This window comes from Halichoeres trimaculatus, unplaced genomic scaffold (assembly GCF_033239565.1).
Source record: "Halichoeres trimaculatus isolate MK-OKI-2021-1 unplaced genomic scaffold, fHalTri1.1 fHalTri1_scaffold_21, whole genome shotgun sequence".
Taxonomy (NCBI): Eukaryota; Metazoa; Chordata; class Actinopteri; order Labriformes; family Labridae; genus Halichoeres; species Halichoeres trimaculatus.
Window position 1 is genome coordinate 23,747,088 of NW_027437199.1, and position 19,754 is coordinate 23,766,841.

Genomic DNA, 19,754 nt, shown 5'->3' on the forward strand with positions numbered 1-19,754 from the left:
CTCCCCCGCTCTGTAGTGTGTGGATGTTTGTGATCCTAATGCAGTTAAAAAGAAAAGTTAAAATTGGGGAGTGGACGGCCGCGTAGCTCATGGGGCAGTGCCCTTCAGGTGGTTAGCTCAAAGAGCCCTGCCTACCATATACCACTTGGCCCACCCCAAGGGTCTCTGTGTGTGTTGTGTAGAGTAGTAGATTGTGGATTTCTGAAGGTCTGGGCTCTGCCATCAGCCAGTTAACATCCATGGGGTGGACGTGGAGGTGGTGCCAACCTACAAATATCTTGGTATACATCTGGACAACAAGTTGGACTGGTCCCTAAATACAGATGCACTCTTTAAGAAGGGGCAGAGCCGTCTCTTTTTCCTAAGGAAGCTCAGATCAATTGACGTCTGTGAAAAGCTGCTGCAGATGTTTTATCAGTCTGTGGTAGTGACCGTTTTGTTTTATGGTGCAGTCTGCTGGGGAAATAGTTTAAAGCAGAAGGACAAGAGGCGACTGAAAAAAATGGTGAAGAGAGCTAGCTCTGTGGTTGGATCCAGTTTGGACTCACTGGGGGCTGTGGTGGAAAGGTATACACAGAAGAAAGTGGAGGCCATCATTCGTCACACTGATCACCCACTCCACACCATCATAGTCCAAAAGAAAAAGCAGCAGTGGACGACGCACCTCTGTGCGCTGCAGGACTGAGAGATACAGAAGATCATTCCTCCTTGCAGCCATCAGAGTTTATAATTATTTAATCTTTGGAAGATGAGCCCAAACTACATAAATGTCCCTTTGGCGATGAAAAAAGCATTTTATTCATCTATCTATCTATCTATCTATCTATCTATCTATCTATCTATCTATCTATCTATCTATCTATCATATATATATATATATATATATATATATATATATATATATATATATATATATATATATATATATATATATATATATATATATATATATATATGTGTGTGTGTGTGTGTGTGTGTGTGTGTGTGTGTGTGTGTGTGTGTGTGTGTGTATGGCATGTCGCTTATACACTCACACACTCACGCACACAATAGTAGTAGCAGTAGTAGTAAAATCGCTAGATCAATAAAATTTGATCAATTCAGAGATTATATAAACCAACATCCGTGAAATTTAATTGTCAAAAAACAAATGGTATTTGTGGCAGTATTTGTGTGTGTATTTCTCTCTGAAAAGTATTTTGTTGACACCTGGTGGCTAAAACATTGTATTGCCAAACGCTTATACGTCACGTCCGTTTCTCTTCCTGTTTATGTAAGAAGCCCCGGTACCCGTTCATTGAATAAACCGATACCACGGGGAATCGTTTGTCAGAGGTTCATGCCGTTTGGTAAGAATTAAACAATGTGTTGTTGCTTGAAATGAAACAAAAAAATAATTCAACGCCCAGGTTTCTGTTGTTTATGGGTAACATAGCAGCAGCTAATGCAGCAAATGTGTACAGAGTATTTCTGAATGGTCTGTCATATGCAGCTAATGCAGCAAATCTTTACAGTGTATCTCTGAGTGGTCTGTCTTGTATATATATATATATATATATATATATATATATATATATATATATATATATATATATATATATATATATATATATATATATATATATATATATATATATATAGATAGATAGATAGATAGATAGATAGATAGATAGATAGATAGATCACCAGTATGTCTATCAATATGGTGTAACCTGTTATACATACTGAACTGCTTACAGTAGACTTTATACCGTCAGTCTGTGAGCTACCAGTTTACCCTCCCAAGTGGGTGTTGTTGTCCAGTGAGCTAGCTCGCTGTTCAGTGTGTATAACGAAGTCTAGTTTTAGATAACAGATAGTTTTTTTCCGTTTTATTCATACACACGTAAAACGGTTTACAGAACAGTACAGCAATGATCGCTTCATGTGTTAAAAAGGTTTAAACCTCTCCAGAGCAAAGCTTTGCTCTCGATCACGTCCACCAGCCACCTTTTTCTGAACCGGGTCTTTCCAGGTGTGTGAACCAGACTGCCTGTCTCCATAACAAACAGCACCTTTACTGGCTGAGTCTGGGGCTTGTATTTAGAAATGCCCACCACGAAGTAGACGCTAGCTGTCCCCGGAACGGGCTCCTGTGGGGTCGGGGTGCTGAAGCGAGCTGCGTAGTGGTAGAAGGTGTGGTGGTCCTCCTCGGTCGAGGCAAGGAAATCCAGACTGTAGAGCCAGCAGGACTGAAGATTCCAGGTCTGGATATACTCTCCGATTTGGGTTTTCCCCACATCGATCGTGAAGTCCTTGCATGCTGTCCAGTTGATATCAGCATTCTGGGCGGCATCAACCTGATCCATGACACCGCTTCGGTGTTTCTCCAACATAGTTTTCACAAGTAGTGCTGACGCCGGATTTAGAGCTGTATTGTCGACCTCCATCGTGTCCTTTTACAACAGTGACAGCACTCAGTGGGTCGAGAATGCAAGTGTTGTGTTTTAGAAGACTGTGTTGTTCACAGTATCCATGGGTACCAGAGTGACAGGCAGGGCCTGCAACGGAGCCGACTTCCTATTTACTGATACATGATAGTATTGTATGTTGCATTTTGTTTACTTTACTTCATTTCCCCATACTAATCAATTACTTTTAGTTGCTGTCTCCAGATCTTGTCATTAGATGATCATACCTCATAGCACTAGAATTGCAGGAATGTAAAACAAAAAGTATAACAGTGACTAGCACATTGCAATGCTATTTTCTAAATCACCAAAAAATGATGGTATCATCACTAGAAAAGCACTGTTTAACTTGATAAATAGATTGGGATCTGAGGGATATAACTGAAAATACTTTTTAACATGGATAAACTATGTATATGATAAACATGAATGTTTGTCCACTTAAGGCTTCTAAATTGAGCTTTTTTCCCCTTTTTTCCAGGAGGAACTGGATAAATCTGCTCATATATTCCATCAAAATGAATTCTTCACTTCAGAGAGTGTAGCAGGCGGCAGGCATCCACCAGAATGCTACATCGTTTAAAGCACTACTCATTTTTCTGATTAACTACAAATTTTCATCTCCGGTCCCAAGTTTGCAAATTAACGCATGTCGCGAATCAGGACCACCCTCGACAGCGTCACCAAGGCAGTGGGCAGCACAGACCTTATCTCTAAGTTCTCTCGCCTCAAGCCCTGCAGTGCTGCAGTCGACAGCACCCATACTGAAAAAGCTCTTGTCAAAGCTGAGATCTTAACTGCCAAGAAAACAGCTGCTGCTCCTTCACCTGAAACCACCATGAAGGAGGAAGAAGAAAACTGTGAGAGCAACAAGGCAGAGGAAGAGCAGGTCACAGAAAAACCTTTCGTCTCCACAAAGAAGTCCACATCCAGCTTAGCTGCAGCAGCAGTCATATCTGCAGCAAGCTCCTCCTCAGCTGTGGCTAAGCAAACCATGCAGCTGTTTCATCCAGCTGCTCTGTCCACCAACATGGATGAGACTTACAGAATTCTAGCTCATCACATCAATAGCTACTTTGGCACAAGCACACAAGTGGGCCCAGATGATAACAAGACGCAACAGAAAGTAGCTGATGATAGTGCGTCAGAGCCCTCTCACAGCTCAGTTCCTCAAAAATATGAGGACCACATTCCTATTCTGTCTGCAGTGGCAGAGGCTAAAAACAATGACACACCCATTACCTCTCCCCCCCCTTCAAAAGAGCCATGTTTCCCAGTAGACACACCATCTTCTGAAACCCTTTTACCTGAAAGTTCACCTCATCCTATCCCCACGCCCACCACGTCTCCAAGAAAAGGTTTTACCCACTATCTCTCCTACCCTCGACCCAGCGTTCAGGCGTTTGTCGGCAATTACATTGCACCCCTGGTACCCAAATTCAAAGGGGATTCCAAAAGCATTGCAGCTGAGAAAGAAAAGCCATCAGCAGCTGATGTGGAAGAGTCTGCTTTGGAGAGGGAAAAACAGAAGGTTGAAAGTGAGCAGGATGAAGAAAAAAAACAGGCACAGCAGCTGTTGATGCAGAGAGAAAAGGTGAGTTCCTTTGTGTGGCTCTGGTAGGTACTAAGTGTGCAGCTGGTTTTGCCAACTGAAATAGGCCATTAAAAAGGATACAATGAAAATGAGGGAAATATTACCTGTTTATATTGAGACACTTTGTTGTCTTTATAAGCAAATCAGGCATGATTTTTGTCACGTAATATCTTGAACTAAGACATTTTCTGGACTTGTCAGGTGAATCTGGCTCATGTTATATCCAATTAGACAATTTTACTAGCAATAAAATGTAAACTTGCTAAGGCTGTATGTTCTGCAGTGCCATAGTGACAGAGTTTACTGTTTGTGGTTTTAAATCAACTTTTAGGTTAGGTTGAAAACAGATTAAGCAAACAAAAAAACAAACAAAAAACTAAGAAAAGATAGTTCTTGGATGGTATCTTAGATCTGTCGATGGTGTATGTACCTTTCACAGATTATAGCCAGGGTGAGTGTAGACAACAGGACCAGAGTCTTGGTTAAAGGCCTGCAGAGAGTCACTGATGTCAAACTCCTCACCAGTCGAGTGGAGGAGCTCAGCTATCACCTCCTGGAGTTCCCTGAGACGCGAGGTGTTGCCATACAGGTAGGTAGGTGTGTGTGTGTGTGTGTTTGTGCTGCTTTTCACTTACACTGGCGTTTAGCTAACTGTCAGATGGGTTGTGAGTATATGTGTGTTTCATTGTGACCTTTCAGGAGAGCTTGTTGCCCTCCCTACTGCGCTTTCGACAAGCCAGGGATCTTCCTCTCCAGGCTGCTGTGAGGGAGGCGCTGGCTCTGGTTGGCTTCACTGACCCGGTTAAAGGCAGAGGGATTCGGGTTTTGGCAATAGATGGAGGCGGAACAAGGTGAACAAACTTCCAGAAGAGGAAACTTTAGTGAAACTTTTGGTAGCCACGTTCATAAACCTTGTGCTATTGTTGCAGAGGACTTCTGGCCCTACAGACTCTTCATAAACTACAAAACCTGACAGGCAAACCAGTCCACCAGCTGTTCGACTACATCTGTGGAGTCAGCACGGGTAAGCTGATAGTTTACCCCACATATGAATTCATTCATACACCAGATGACAAACATCACTCACTTCTCTCTACTTAGGTGCAATTCTGGCCTTCATGCTGGGCATTTTTCAGATCCCTTTAGAGGAGTGTGAAGACATGTACAGGAAGCTTGGAGCTGATGTGTTTAAACAGAACGTCATAGTTGGGACCGTGAAGATGGGCTGGAGTCATGCTTTCTATGACAGCGAAATGTGGGAAAACATCCTCAAGTGAGTCAGAGGGAGCCTTTTATGTTTCGAACTCTTAACCAATTCTTCCTTTTTTGTTATTTATGTGACTTGTCTCTTTTTAGGGAAAGGATGGGTGAGGGGATAATGATTGAGAGTGCAAGGGATCCCAACTGTCCTAAAGTAAGTCAGATATCAGATACTGGAAGGACTGACTTTTTCAACTTTCATTCATACAAACTCTGGACTTCAGACATATGTAGGCAAAATGCCACAAATACACTTATTCATTGTCTTATCTTTGAACTGTTTCTCTTTAGTCCCTTCCTCATTTTTCTTTGTCTCTCTTTTGTTTCACCCATCATTCCTATACTCTTTAACTCATCCATTGATCCCCTGGCATGACTTCAATCAATCAGTCTTTGTATAGCGCAAAATCATAACAAATGTTATTTCAAGACACTTTCCAAAAACATTTACAGGTCTAGACCCATAAATGTTAATAAAATTTTATGAGCATGAAACCCAACGTCAAGACAAGATAAGGAGTCTGATCTTATCTTAATCCACCATGAGTACAGGACTTTGCAGCATTTAGCAAGTTACAATGGCAAGGAAAAACTTCCCTTTAACGGGCAGAAACCTCAGACAGAACCAGACTCATGTTAGACAGACATCTGAGGAGACTGTGTTGGGGTTAGAGAGAGACAGATAGAGAGAGAGAGAGACAGACACAGACATATAGTGCGTCCCAAATCGCATACTTCCATACTTAAATACTCAAAATTTTGAGTATACTGCGTTGAAATGAAAAACAGTATGCATAGTATGCGAAAAATGAGTATGCAAAATTACCAGGATGATGTACTCAAATCAGCCCGGATTTTGAGTATGCAGCTGTGGACACTTAACGCACTCATTTCATCCTCTGGCAGCAATGTATAAATGTAACTTATTGATGTTGTTTTTTACACTTGTTGTTTCCACCAAGCACCATCAGCTGTTGACGTTGTGTATGTGGTGTAACTTGTTTTTGTTTGTTTTGTCCTGCGAATGATAGGCTATGCCAGTGTTTCTCAAATCTGGTCCTGGGGACCCCCTGCCCTGCATGTTTTAGATGTTACCCGACTCCAACACACCTGATTCAAATGATCAGCTCGTCATCAAGCTCTGCTCGAGCCTAGCTAGTTGAGCTAACAGCTATCTCAAATGCCAAAGCTCATTGGGCTAACAGTTACCGGGGCCCTAGCATTACCCGGTGAACCAGGTAAATATAATAACAAGCGGGTTAGACCCTGCACAGTGAATACATGACCAGAAGCACCACTCAGACATTTAATTTGTGGATGTATTTTAACTGCCACAGCGCCCCGGTAGCTCTCTTGGTAGCTTCAGTCAGCTGCACCGACCCCCATTAATAAACTCTACACCGCTGATCGTGTTATTAGCTGTGCTTAATATACTACTGAAAAGGCTTTGAAAATTTGCTGGCAAATAGTGGCGGTGTTTGGCGGAAACGCGCTGGAAGCCGGTCACAATTAGACGTAGAAGAAGAAGAGGTCACATCATGTCATCATTCCCGGTAAGTATGGCACTCGGCAGTATGCGATTTGGGACAGCACTACACCCTCAAAATTTGCGCACTAAGCCAGTGAGTATGTAGTATGCTTAGTACACTCAATTTGAAAATTTTGAGTACACAGTATGGAAGTATGCGATTTGGGACACACTAATAGTCCGAAGTTTGGCGCTGTGGCGACAGTTAAACCAGTAGGCCATTCACGGCAATAATCCAAAGCCGTAGCAGCTGGAGTCTGACAGGAGCACACCAACAGGCCGTCCACATCACTGATCCCCAGGAACCTACAAGACAAACTCAGATCCTCCCAGAGAGGTGTATGGTCAGTAACTATAACAGGACAGTAAAGACTAGAAGTTAGACTGACAGATAGAGAGGGAAACAGGAGCCCTGTGTGTCAGTTTTACCCCGGCAGTCTAAACCTATAGCAGCATGACTAAGAGCTGGTTCAGACCTGATCCAGCTCTAACTGTAAGCTTTATCAAAAAGGAAAGTTTTAAGTCTACTTTTAAAGGTTGAGACCGTGTCTGCTCCCCGGACCTCAACCGGTAAGTTATTCCAAAGAAGAGGAGCCTGATAACTAAAGGCTCGACCTCCCAGACTACTTTTAGAGACCCTAGGTACAACGAGCAGACCTGCATGTTGAGTACGCAGTGACCTAGATGGATAATACAGAACAATTAAGTCCTTAAGATAGGATGGCCCGATGCCATTAAGCGCTTTGTAAGTCAGAAGAAGAATTTTAAACTCTATCCTAGATTTTATAGGTAACCAGTGTAGAGATGCTAACACTGGAGAGATGTGCTCTCTCAGTACCCGAGCTGCAGCATGAAGAGTCCTAATAGACTTATTAGGACAGCCACATAAAAGAGAGTTACAGTAGTCCAGCTTAGAAGAAACGAAAGCATGGACTAGTTTCTCAGCATTGCTCTGAGACAAGATGTGTATAATTCTCTTGATATTACGAAGATGAAAAAATGCCGTCCTTGAGACCTGTTGGATGTGAGAGTTAAAGGACAGGTCCTGATCAAAAAGAACTCCCAGGTTCCTGACAGTGGTGCTGGAAGCCAAGTTGATGTCGTCCAAGGGGGTGATGTTGTTCAAGAAAGCCTCTCTGAGATGTTTAGGTCCAAGAACAATGACTTCAGTCTTCTCTGAGTTCAGCAGTAAAAAGTTTCTGCTCATCCAGGACCTTACGTCTATTGTTGCAGTGGAAGCGGTTTCTTCAGGCTTCATTGACAAATAAAGCTGAGTGTCATCTGCATAGCAGTGAAAGTTTATGGAGTGTTTCCTCAATATAGTGCCGAGAGGAAGCATATACAAGATGAAAAGAATCGGTCTGAGCACTGAACTTCCTTTTCTTTTTTCTGCTTTCTTCCCTTTTTGTTATCTCTATTGTGTTTTTCTCTTTCCTTTTACATCTTCTCTCCTGAGCTCATATCCCTTTTCCTCTATTTTTTTTTCTCTTGCCCTGATTTTTTGTATTTTCAACCTTGTTCCCCCTTTTCCAATTCCTTATCTTTCATTACATAAACACATTTTTACCTCTTGTTATCCACCCTTCGTCCCTGAAGATGTGCCTCCTTTCCTCTTATTTTCTTTCTCCCCTAATTTGATTTTTGACACCATCTTCTTTCCCATCTGTCTTTTTTTTTCCCTTAAAGAGGACATATCATGCTGATCCGTGATTTAATACTTACATATAATATAATAAATTTGAAAACAAAACCTTTCACCCCCTAATTTTTTTTAAAATGAGATATTGTATTTTTTCTAATATCCTAGAACGAGATTTGATGCGTCTGAAAATAGGTCATTGCTAGGTGGCCACGAGATTTTGACCGTCGTGACAAAACGAGGTATCTATATTTTTATTGGAGTAATCTGATAAAGCAGCTCCTCCTCTGTGATGTCAGTTAGTCACACAACCGCCACCGTGGAATACATCCACCAAGAGCCGAGTATCCCCCCTCAGATGCTGGATGCAGGGACTCTGCTCTGTGTCTAGGTGGATTTTCTTCCTCCTGAGCTGCAGAACCGTCCGGGTCTGACTCGGGGTCCAATACAAAAGGACGTATCCTACACTCTGCTACTTTATTAGTGCTATCAATGACTTATGGTGAAGTTTCGGCAAACAGCAAACTCGCTCGGTCTGCCCCATCCAATATGGCGATTTTGTAAATACTGCCATGCTGCAAAAAACGCCCCCTGGCTCTACCCCCTCCGCCCCTCTGATAGAACTGACCAATCAGAGCACAAAGGGCTGTGACGTTGCGAGGTTACTGGAGGTCATTCTGGAAACTGAGCGTTTCAACCAGATCTTCAGAATGGCCTAAACTGAGGATATTGAGAACGCTATTGTGGGGCAATGAAGGAACTAAATGACTTGTACTGAGGGCAGAAATGCTTTACAGGCATCCTAGTCTGGCATAGTGAAAATGAGAAACAAGCATGATATGTCCACTTAAATTTCCTTAAATATTCATAGTTTTTTTTGTCTCACACCTTCATCATTTCATGTTGCATTTCTGCCTCTTGGCTTTCTGTCTGTCCTTTTGCCCCTCTTCTGAACTGCAGTTCCTCTCTTTAAGTCTTTCCTTGCATTTTTCTTCCTTCACCACCTGTAAGAATAAACTTTCATTTCTTTCATGCTCCAAAAACTTCAGTCATAAATGGGTATCCATCTATGGCTTAGAAATGACTTTCCTTTGTCCACCAGGTGTCAGCAGTGAGTGCCATTGTGAACAGGGGTTTACCCCTGAAGGCCTACGTGTTCAGGAACTACAGACTCATGCCAGGGGTGAGATCCCACTACCTTGGAGACTGCAAACACAAAATGTGGCAAGCCATCAGGGCCTCATCTGCCGCTCCTGGATACTTCCAGGAATTTGTCCTTGGGAAAGATCTCCACCAGGTACGAAAATTACCTGTTGTCGCTGAGTTCAGCTCTGCTGAAAAGTTTGGGAACCCTGGATCCAGTTGATCTTAACCCGTATGTTGTGTTCTGGTCAAATTTGACTGATTTGGAAATTTTATCTTCAAAAAACAGAGTTAATTTGCTCAGACTGACTTGAGGTTTAATGACTTTGTCCCAACAGAGGTTTTAAACACACAATACAATTTTTATTGATTGGATACTATTATATGTGTGGGGGAAAGGAATGGGGGGAGAGGGTAAAATGAGTGTTAAAAAACTAAGCTCAGGTACCTCCCCATTTGTCAGACGGCTACACACAGACATATGCAAGCCTAGATACCATACACACACACACACACACACACACACACACACACACACACACACACACACACACACACACACACACACACACACACACACACACACACTGGGGTAAGTATTGCCAAGAACTGCACAAATACATGTATGCATCACGATAGTTGGGTGTGTACGTGGTTTCTGGTCTTTTTGTAGCCAGCCTCGAGAGGATTCTTGCTGAATTGATGAATGCAAGTTTTGGCACTTCTACACAGGCTTCATTTTCTAAACGGGATGTTGACCCTTGTTCAACAACCTACAAAACATCAAAGGCTGTATCCTCTTTGCCCCGCCTTGACTCTCTGAGGAGAAAAATTAAAAGCTTACAGTTTGATTTCTAACAAAAGCTGAATGCCAACTGGCTTTCAAGCCATCTAGATTTCTCTTACATGTGTCGCAGGCAGGTGTTTTCCTGTTCTTTGGTAGTGAGGATTTTTTACTGAAGGTAAGTCATCGACACTTGCTGAGATCTCACTTTTCGCAGTGTTCTGCTAATGACGTAGAGGCTCTTTCTTCGGTCAGAAAAGGAAAACACATTAGGCTCGTTAATGATAGATTAGGTCTGTGTAGAAGGTATTATTGATAAGAATCAGACTGGGAATTTTTCTTATGTATGTAGCGTGCATGAATTCAATTTGTTAAGATTGAATGTAAACCACACCAATATCCCAAAGCGCCTGCTATGCCTTGTTTTTGTAAAGACTGATTAGTAGGTCATATGTCTTTAGATGGTCTTTATGGGCAGCGATTTGACTCAAGGCTCAGTTCAATTTTGATAACGTACTTAAGGGGAATTAGCTTTTTCCCTTTTTTCACCCCATTGCTGCTTTCTAATATAATTTACAAGCCCCTGGGCTGTTGTAGACAATGAGGATTGCTAATCTGTGGTCCCACTCTGCAGGTTTACTAACCAAAGGCTTTATTCTCCTCGTATTACTCTCCTCACTGTATAAGGGAGGAAAAACAGCTCAGGAAAACTGAGTAATGTTTCTTCAACCTCCACCCTTGACTTGATGCCTTAAATGTGAAGTTTTGGGGGGTTTTATTTTCACTTATTTCAGTTGAATTGTTCAGAGTTTGTCCCAAAGATTGTGGGACAACAGTAAAGATGAAGAGATGGAGAGTGAACTGGTAGTGTGTGTTGTTCTACACATTCCTCTTAAAGCTGCAGAGTGTTTCATCAACAGTGTGGGCACCTGTTGCCACCCACTGCTCTCACTCTTACTCTAGTTTTCAGCACTCATGGCAGTATTTCTCAGGACAATTCCAACATTGTACGGCATCAAAAATTCATACACACACATAAACAAAGTGGGATAAGAAGCATTCACAGCCTTAATGTGGAGAAGGAATTTGTGTTTTTTGCCTGGGCTGAAGAATGATGAAGAAATTAGTAATTGCAAAATAACCCAAATATTTAGTGCCTGGGAGCAGGCTGTAATTTGAACCTCAGGGTGAGAGGTTGTGGGTCAGATCTGAGGTTCACCTGTGTGATCAACCTGTTCTGGTGTAAACATTGTTCTGATTGAAAAGTTGACACTTGAGGGTTAAGGAGCATCTACGATGAGGCTCTTGGTGTTTTAGACATGTTTCCACTAATGTTCTGAAGGCAGAAATATTGACTGATAAACCCACACCCACTGGAGGCATGGAGGTGACCTTTGCCCTCTCTGCTGGGTAGGATCAGACTTTGCATGGGTGTGTTTCCAGCACAGTCAACCCCGCCAAGGGTGCTGGATGTAGTCCAAAACAGGACTCAGGGCCCTAAATCTGCTCCATTCAGCTTTTCTTTAACTCCTTATTTAATAAGAAAGAAAGAAACAAAGCAGGTACATAACTTCTGATTAGCCTCTGGTTCAGTCAGGATTAGGTACCTGGAATAAATAGAGATTAGTTTAGTGTTTCTTCAAAAAGCTTAAGACTAGACCAATCAGTTCAAATGTCCTTTTTTAGCTGGCTGAACTGACAACTTTACGTGTTTTCCCCTGAACATAAGGGGCTTTAACCAGCATTGCACATCTCTGGCCTGGAGCTTCACTGCTTCCGGACTGCCTGCTCAGTTCACCCCAATTGACTTACAGAATGTCACAAGAAATATATACCAACACAGAGTTGCTCTGTTCATTTCAAGTGCCTTTTTGGTGCATTAATCTCGGTTTGTGACCACATCTAACCTATGAAATGCTTAAAGTGATGCTCCGGCATGGAACAAGTTGGTTCCTATCACAAGGTTTAGGGCAGAAATTACCCCTACAGCAGTGTTTTTGTGCAGCAGAAGCTCAGAGCGCACGCACCAAACACCCCCTCCCTGCTCCTCTGCAGGTTTCCTCTGCACTCAGACGGGGCCATATTTTACTTGACCAAAAACACAAATAAACGGACTCCCACCAAAAAAATCTGATATTGGTCTGCATTCACGCTTTATTTAGAGAATTTTCAGCGCGTTACTGTCACACAAAAACACAGCTAAATAAGGCTCTAGTTCTCATCGTGTCGTAAAATGGCGCTATCTCCGCTGCAGCGCCACAGCTGGCTACGAGGCGCTCGCTGCTCAGTGTATCAGTCCACGCGCGCACGGCGTGCCAGATATTAACAAATGCAGGTAGTCTGCCAGGACGAAAAGACACACAACTAGAGCATTATTTAGCTGTGTTTTTGTGTGAAAGTAACGTGCTGAAAATTCTCTAAATAAAGCGTGAATGCAGACCCATATCAGATTTTTTCTGTGGGAGTCCGTTTATTTGTGTTTTTGGTCAAGTAAAATATGGCCCCATCTGAGTGCAGAGGAAACCAGCAGAGGAGCAGGGAGGGGGTGTTTGGTGCGAGCGCTCTGGGCTTCTGCTGCACAAAAACACTGCTGTAGGGGTCATTTCTGCCCTAAACCTTGTGATAGGACCCAACTTGTTCCATCCCGGAGGATCACTTTAAGGTGACTTAACAGCTTCAGGATCTATCTAACAAAGAGCTATGAAAAGCAAATAATACGTTTTGGAAATACATGTCCCTTACACTAGAACATGTCCACTGCAGATTTTTTAAGTTTGATAACCCTCTGACCCACTTTTTCTGCATTAGTGTAAGTGTGTGGCTTGGCTGGTTGGAGTTCTTTGGAGTAATTTATGTCTTCTTTTAGGATGGAGGACTTCTGATCAACAACCCCACAGCATTGGCCATCCATGAGTGTAAGTGTCTGTGGCCAAACACTCCGCTGCAGTGTGTGTTGTCTTTAGGCACCGGACGTTATGAGACAGCGGGGAAGAACAGCACAACTTACACAAGTCTGAAGGCAAAGCTCACTAATGTTATCAGCAGTGCCACAGATACAGAAGGTAAGACATGTTTAAACAGTTATAAAACCTAAAACCCCCAAATCTGAAAACGGTTCCATTGTTAAATGGTTAAGATAGCTAATGTTTGTTTCTGGTGAGTCTCACTTTAAACAGTAGGTCATACAGAGGCTTTACTCAGGCTACACTGTGAACCCCATAGTTCAAATTACTCCTTTGGATTAAGCTATGAAAACTTCAAATTTGTTAGTAAGTTCAATTTACTAAAATGTCTGGGTGTTAAGTGTTGAAAATGATGATTTCTCGGTAGGTTTAACTTTTGTTACTGTTTACTTAGCACAACTTAAAATCAACAGTTTGTGACTGCGTTTTTTAATCGTGAGTGAGGAGGGGACGTAGTCAATATGAAACCCTGCTGTACTTCCAGAGTGCAGCAGTAGCGCACTCCACATTATACTGACTGCTTGTCTGTGGACCAGCTGTCCATGCTCTATGTAGCGTGGACTGACTGTGTCAAAAATAAATATATCTTTTTACACTTAATTTCAAAATTGGCCAAAATAGTATGATAGTCTAGTCAAACGTTTTAACGTTTTGTTAATGTATCAACCATGAAGCACACACTGCAAAAGTCAGTAGGTACAAGACCCTGTGCCATGGAGCACAGACCACTACTCAGTGGGTTTAAACAAAATGTGCCCCCTAGAGGACAATATTTCAATCTACAGCAGGGTCTCATATCTACAACCTTTCCTCCTCACTCACAGTTACCAAAGTTATGACATTGGAGCTGATTTTTGTTGTGATAGGTTTTGTAAGCATGAATTAGGGGGGGATGTTGGGGATATGAGACCCAGCTGTACTTTAAAATGTTACTTAGTTAAGTGGTTCAGATCTGCTTCAATTTTTATTATTATATTTACTTAATTCACAAGGCAAATTTATTGATATCACATCTTTCCATGAATTTCCCTTTGGGGATGAATAAAGTATTTTTTTTATCTTTTATCTTTATCTTTATCTTTCAGTTTTGAGTAAGGTCAACTTATTATGATTTACAGTGATATGCAACGTCTTTTTTAACATTACTTAATATTTTAATTTGTAACAAACAGACATCCAGATACAGATTTCTAAAGCTACATATACTTTGTCTCTTAATTTGTGAAAAGAGCTCCCAGCAGCCTGTCCAAAAAGATTGCAACAGACTGTCTAACAGTTTGTTAGTTTCCTTTGCAAAAAAAAAAAAGTATCTGCTTTTAGATCACAACCTTAAAAAAGCACAGTGGGAATTTGTCCTGCCCATACACTGTTTTCCCTTCATGCACCAAAGTTTACGAGTAACTTGTTAGTCAGTATTACTTAGTCCACAAGTGTACCACAAACAGTGCAAAACTGAAATCTGAGTGTTTTATTATGTAAATGACTTATTTTGAGTAAAAACATGCTGATAGATTTAATATGAACACAGTTCTTACTGAAACTAAGACATACATGCTTAGATTCCAGTTTTTGCAGTAAATGTAACTCATCCCATTTGAAAATCCGGATCCTTTAGGGATCCTAAAACTCAGCAGCCCTTGCTAGGTTACAGAAGCTGTCTGTGGCTCCATGACTCTTCTCAGTGACTCTTAAGTATGTTTTAAAATGAACTCTATTATATTTGCTTTCATAAGAGGACATGCTATAAAAAAACGTAGTATTAGTCCAAGAAAACAACATATGGTGTTTAGACTTTAAGTCCTGCCATTTTGATAACACTGGGGAACACAATTTTTCTTGAGTTTGGTCTGACAGCTGTTTTTAAGTAATTTTTGGGTGCGGAATCCAAAACTGATCTCAGTTTTCTCTATCACGTCAAGTTTTTGAACTATAGGATCTCATTTTCTCAAAATATGAAAAATACTTGACTTAGCAGATATGTGCTTGTTCTATAAAATGTTCAAATTATGACATACAATGAAATTTGAAAGAAACAAGCATGACTGCAATGTTTATTTAACACTATTATATTTTTTACAAAGGATAGGGCTACTGGATGAGCTACAGGAGCAGACATGATCTGGAACAAAGGAAATATACCTATGTAAACAAAACAATAAGATGGAATAGTTACAAGTTTTGAAAATTAAAAAAACAACATAAATAACTTATAGTGATATGCCCATGATTATAAGGTTGATGTTAATGGTAATGGTATTGGTAATGGACCAGTACTTATACAGCACTTTTCTAGTCTCTTGCACCACTCCATGCCCTTTACACTTATTCACCCATCCACACCACATTCACACACTAATAGCAGAGGTTTACATACATTAGTTAAAACCATCAGTTTTAACTAACACATCCACTCTCATCCACACACCACTGACCAACAGGGGGAGCAATTCGGGGTTCAGTGTCTTGCCTAAGGACACTTCAGCATGTGACTGCAGGAGCCGGAATCGGGCCCCTGCTTGAGAGGCAACAACTCTACCACTGAGCCACAGCCACCAGAGAAAAGCAGCACAATTCGTCTTAATTCCTACTATGCTAGCTTTCTGTTTGTAGATATTGATGGTACTGACCTATTGGGAGCTGCATACACCTCTCATCACACTGTTGCCGCTAAACCTGTAGATGAGTCCAATTGTAATCAGCTAGCAAGTCTTACTATAGCTAACCAGTGGAATTTTGCTTATCTGGAGGGTAAGCTGTGGAGAAAAAACTGACTGTAGTTTTGAAATCAGCATGCTAATTTTAGTTTCTATCAGCGTAAAAATCTAACTCAACAGAATTTTTTTTTTCAAAATGTTCCCCAGTGTAATGGTTGGTCAAAGAGGGAGGTGTGACATTGACGAGCATTGCTGTGGTCTAATAGTTGAACTGTTTCAAGGTGAAAGCATAGAGGCAAATACCATACATGCTGAGTGCACTGACCTGTGTAGGTTTTGTTTTTAAAATATATTCTTCCAGTGTTTGTAACAAAAGCCCTCTACCTGTTAACCACCAGCTTTTGTTTTTCCATAACCAAAATCTTCCTATTTTAGAGGTGCACACGATGCTGGACGCTCTCCTGCCTCCTGACACATACTTCAGATTCAACCCCTACATGACTGAGGACATCCCACTAAACGAGAACCGCACGGAGAAGCTGAACTTTCTCAAGAGCGAGGGTGAGCGCTACCTGGAGCGCAACGAGGCCAAGCTGAAGAAGGCAGCGGCTGTGCTGGGCCAGGAGAAGAGCACCATCCAGAGAGTGGCCGAGTGGGCCAAGCTCAAAGCCAACATGTACGAGGGGCTCCCCTTTGTCTCCAAGCTGTAGGTGATGGATTGAAGTGACCACAAATATTATTTTCAAAGTGAGACAACATGTAGTGAACAAACTCTAAGCAACTGGTTGATTAAGTGATGAATGGGGAACAAAATTGACTTTTTTCCGCGTCCTCTTTGGCAAAATTGAAAGAAATGCCAATTGAGTTAACATGGTTTCATTACCATCTACCTAAAGACTGTTTCAACGCACTCAAAGCTGCTGTTTTGTTTCTAAAAACAACAAATGGGCACAGAATAATAATAGACACTACAACAGGAGAAGGAAGAAGTATGAGCATGACTTTTAAACTGACTAAAGAGTAAGTTTGGAATGCACAAAGACATTCATGTGCCAACACATTATGATAATTTTATGAATAACTGGTCCAGAGGAAGCTGAAGTTATTCACAGAGAATGAGAGTGATGTTCCTTTACATTTCAGTCACTTGAATTAACATGAACATTGCACAGCGTAGAGAAACAAGACTTCATATTTTACCCACTGTACAAAAGACAGGCCTCGTGCTCATTGTAAAGGATTCTTAATGTAGTTCAACATAATGTTTGAAGTAACTGTAACTTATTATTGAAGGCCTCTTCTCTTGTTAAATACATGACAAATAAGAACTGCTAATCATTTCATCTGCCTGTATCAACTAAACTTTCTAACCAGATTCTTCTTATGCTGATGATATCAGAATGTGATCACTGTTTTCCTCTTTGCACAAAGCATGCTTCCTATCCTGGCCATTTTATGAAGCTTTGAAAGCTTTCGCCTTTTACCTTCATCAAGCCCGAATTCCTCAGTCTGGAAGCATTTTTTACTATCCTGGTAGTTTTATGTTGATGCTTCATGGAATTAAAAAAAAAAAACTTAATGTGTCCTAAAAAATAAAACCTGGTTTTGAAATCTAAAGTTCTCTGTATTATTGGGGTCTGTGCCAAGTATAGTCCCTGACAAAAGTCTTGTCACTTATCCATTTTGTAGAAACAACAGCTTATAACCTAACTTTTAATTAATCCATTGGTTTTAGAAATGGCTCATATGAAAGCTAAAGCCCTTCCAAATTATGTTTATCATACTAAAATGAGTTTGCTTCACTAAGGAAAGCTTGATCATTTATTGAACAGAGAAAGGTCAGATTTGGCCAGACAAAGGTTTTGTCACCTACAGGGAGTAAAGTGAAAATTTAACAAATAATTTACTTCAAATACAAAATTATGTTGCATTAAACATCAGTTTATCAAGGAGGGATGCTGTGAGATCCATGTTTAGAGAAATTGAATAGAATAGAAAATACTTTAGTTATCCCCGAGGGGAAATTCAGGAGTCACAGCAGCATTTAAGAAAACAAAAGTAAGAGAGTGTATAGAAAGTGCAAAAAGGACCATAAGAAAATAGATGACAACATCCCGTTCACCACTCTCCAGTTCAGCCAGTCTCCACCTCCACAGGGTCCAGGACTGAGCCTCCCCAGCAGTCTGTTCAGTCTCTGTCTCCTGGATCCTGTCTGCTCACAGCAGGTGAAGCTCCTCCAATGTGGCGCAGGCGTCTGATGTCAGCTCCGTCAGCCACGTCCATGAACAGCACGATGCCACTCCGCCCTCCGGCAGCCCCTCTGCCACTGGGCTAGCACGGCTAGCTCGTCTATTCCACTGGAGATAGATCCCACGTTCCCAACGATGGATGGAAGGACATCGTCACCTCCCAGCTCACACCCGAGAACCAGCACGTCGTCCTCACCTCCTCCTCCTCACCTTGTGAGAAATCATCAAGCCTTACACTAGTTAGCATTGACATGCTACAGGCTGCTAACAGCTGATTTCACATGTAAACAATGCAGCCATGGTTACATGTAGGATCTCCAGACAAACACAAGAGAAAAGTAGTAAAAATATCACTGAAGCCACAAAACGTTTGGTGTCCATGACCAACAATGAACCATACAAAGTAATGATCCACTCCAAATACACAGATGACGAAAAAGAGACAAAAAAATTACAAGAAACGGGCGAAGAAGAGAGAGCTGCTGCAACAGGCAGCTACTTGGGCAGCACCTAGATCAGTTTAATATCTTGTGTGAACATGAAGGACTGCATCCATGCGGTTCGACTATGATTCATACAATTTATTGATGAAGTCATCAGGAAAAGCAAAGAAAGCAGTCTTACATGCCTTCCAGAGTTCATCAAGATTCTTTGGTTTTGTCTTCCATGCTTCCTCTTTCATTCTATCCCAGACATGCTCAGTTGTGTTGTGGTCCGGTGACTGGGCTGGCCAGTCTTGGAGCACCTTGATCTTCTTCGCCTTGATGAACTTTGATGTAGAGATGGAAGTATGCGATGGAGCACCATCCTGCTGCAAAATTTGACCCCTTTCATGGTTGGGAAAGTAAGAGGTAGCTAGCATTTCTTGATATTTTAGGCTGTTGATGCCTTCCACCCTGCAAATCTCTTGCACACCTCCATACTGGATGTAACCCCAGACCATGATTTTTCCACCACCAAATTTAATTGTTTTCTGTGTGAATCTTGGATCCATGTTGGCTCCAGTTGGTCTCCTGCAATATTTGCGGCAGCTGTGTTGTAATTCAACCAAAGATTCACCTGAGAAATCCACTTCCTGCCACTTTTCCAGCATCCTCTTAGCAGGCTGTGGGCCTTGGCAAATGCCACATTTTTTTTAATTGCCTTTTGTTTAGTGCTGGTTTCTGGACCCTGATTTGACCATAGAGGCCATTTTGAGACAGAATCTTGCGAACTTGAGGTGACCAGGCCTGGTGGAGCTCTGCTGCAGGGGAAAAGGGGCTGGCCTTGGATTTTCGAGCCAACAAACCGACCTCCCCAGCAGTTGTCTTGTGGGGTCTGCCGGACTTGGGCTTGTCAAAAACATTTCAAGTCTCTTCAAATCTTTTTCTTATTTGTTGAGACACATTGAAGGTGTCAACCATCTCAGCAGTGGATCTGGTCTTCAGCCTCTTGATAATCAGCGCTTTGGTCTCAGGGTGAATCTTAGGCATGTTGTCAGAGGTCAGGTT

At 41.7% G+C, this 19,754-nt stretch overlaps 1 protein-coding gene across 1 annotated transcript; it reads left to right on the plus strand.

The window, feature by feature from the left end:
- The first annotated feature begins 1,261 nt into the window (after positions 1-1,261).
- pnpla8 (patatin-like phospholipase domain containing 8) lies at positions 1,262-17,613 on the plus strand. Its single transcript, XM_074698615.1, has 10 exons — positions 1,262-1,349; positions 2,932-4,044; positions 4,484-4,633; positions 4,744-4,895; positions 4,974-5,068; positions 5,146-5,317; positions 5,401-5,458; positions 9,574-9,768; positions 13,265-13,460; positions 16,451-17,613. The coding sequence occupies exons 2-10, from the start codon at positions 3,100-3,102 to the stop codon at positions 16,723-16,725; spliced, it is 2,238 nt and encodes a 745-aa protein (XP_074554716.1). The 5' UTR covers positions 1,262-1,349; positions 2,932-3,099; the 3' UTR covers positions 16,726-17,613.
- Positions 17,614-19,754: the final 2,141 nt, after the last annotated feature.

Excerpts from the sequence above, each read along its gene's own strand:
- pnpla8 (XM_074698615.1), top strand. The coding sequence starts at position 3,100 with ATGTCGCGAATCAGGACCACCCTCGACAGCGTCACCAAGGCAGTGGGC. Across the intron at positions 4,045-4,483 it reads TGTTGATGCAGAGAGAAAAG|ATTATAGCCAGGGTGAGTGT; the intron begins GTGAGTTCCTTT and ends TACCTTTCACAG. Across the intron at positions 5,318-5,400 it reads ATGTGGGAAAACATCCTCAA|GGAAAGGATGGGTGAGGGGA; the intron begins GTGAGTCAGAGG and ends GTCTCTTTTTAG.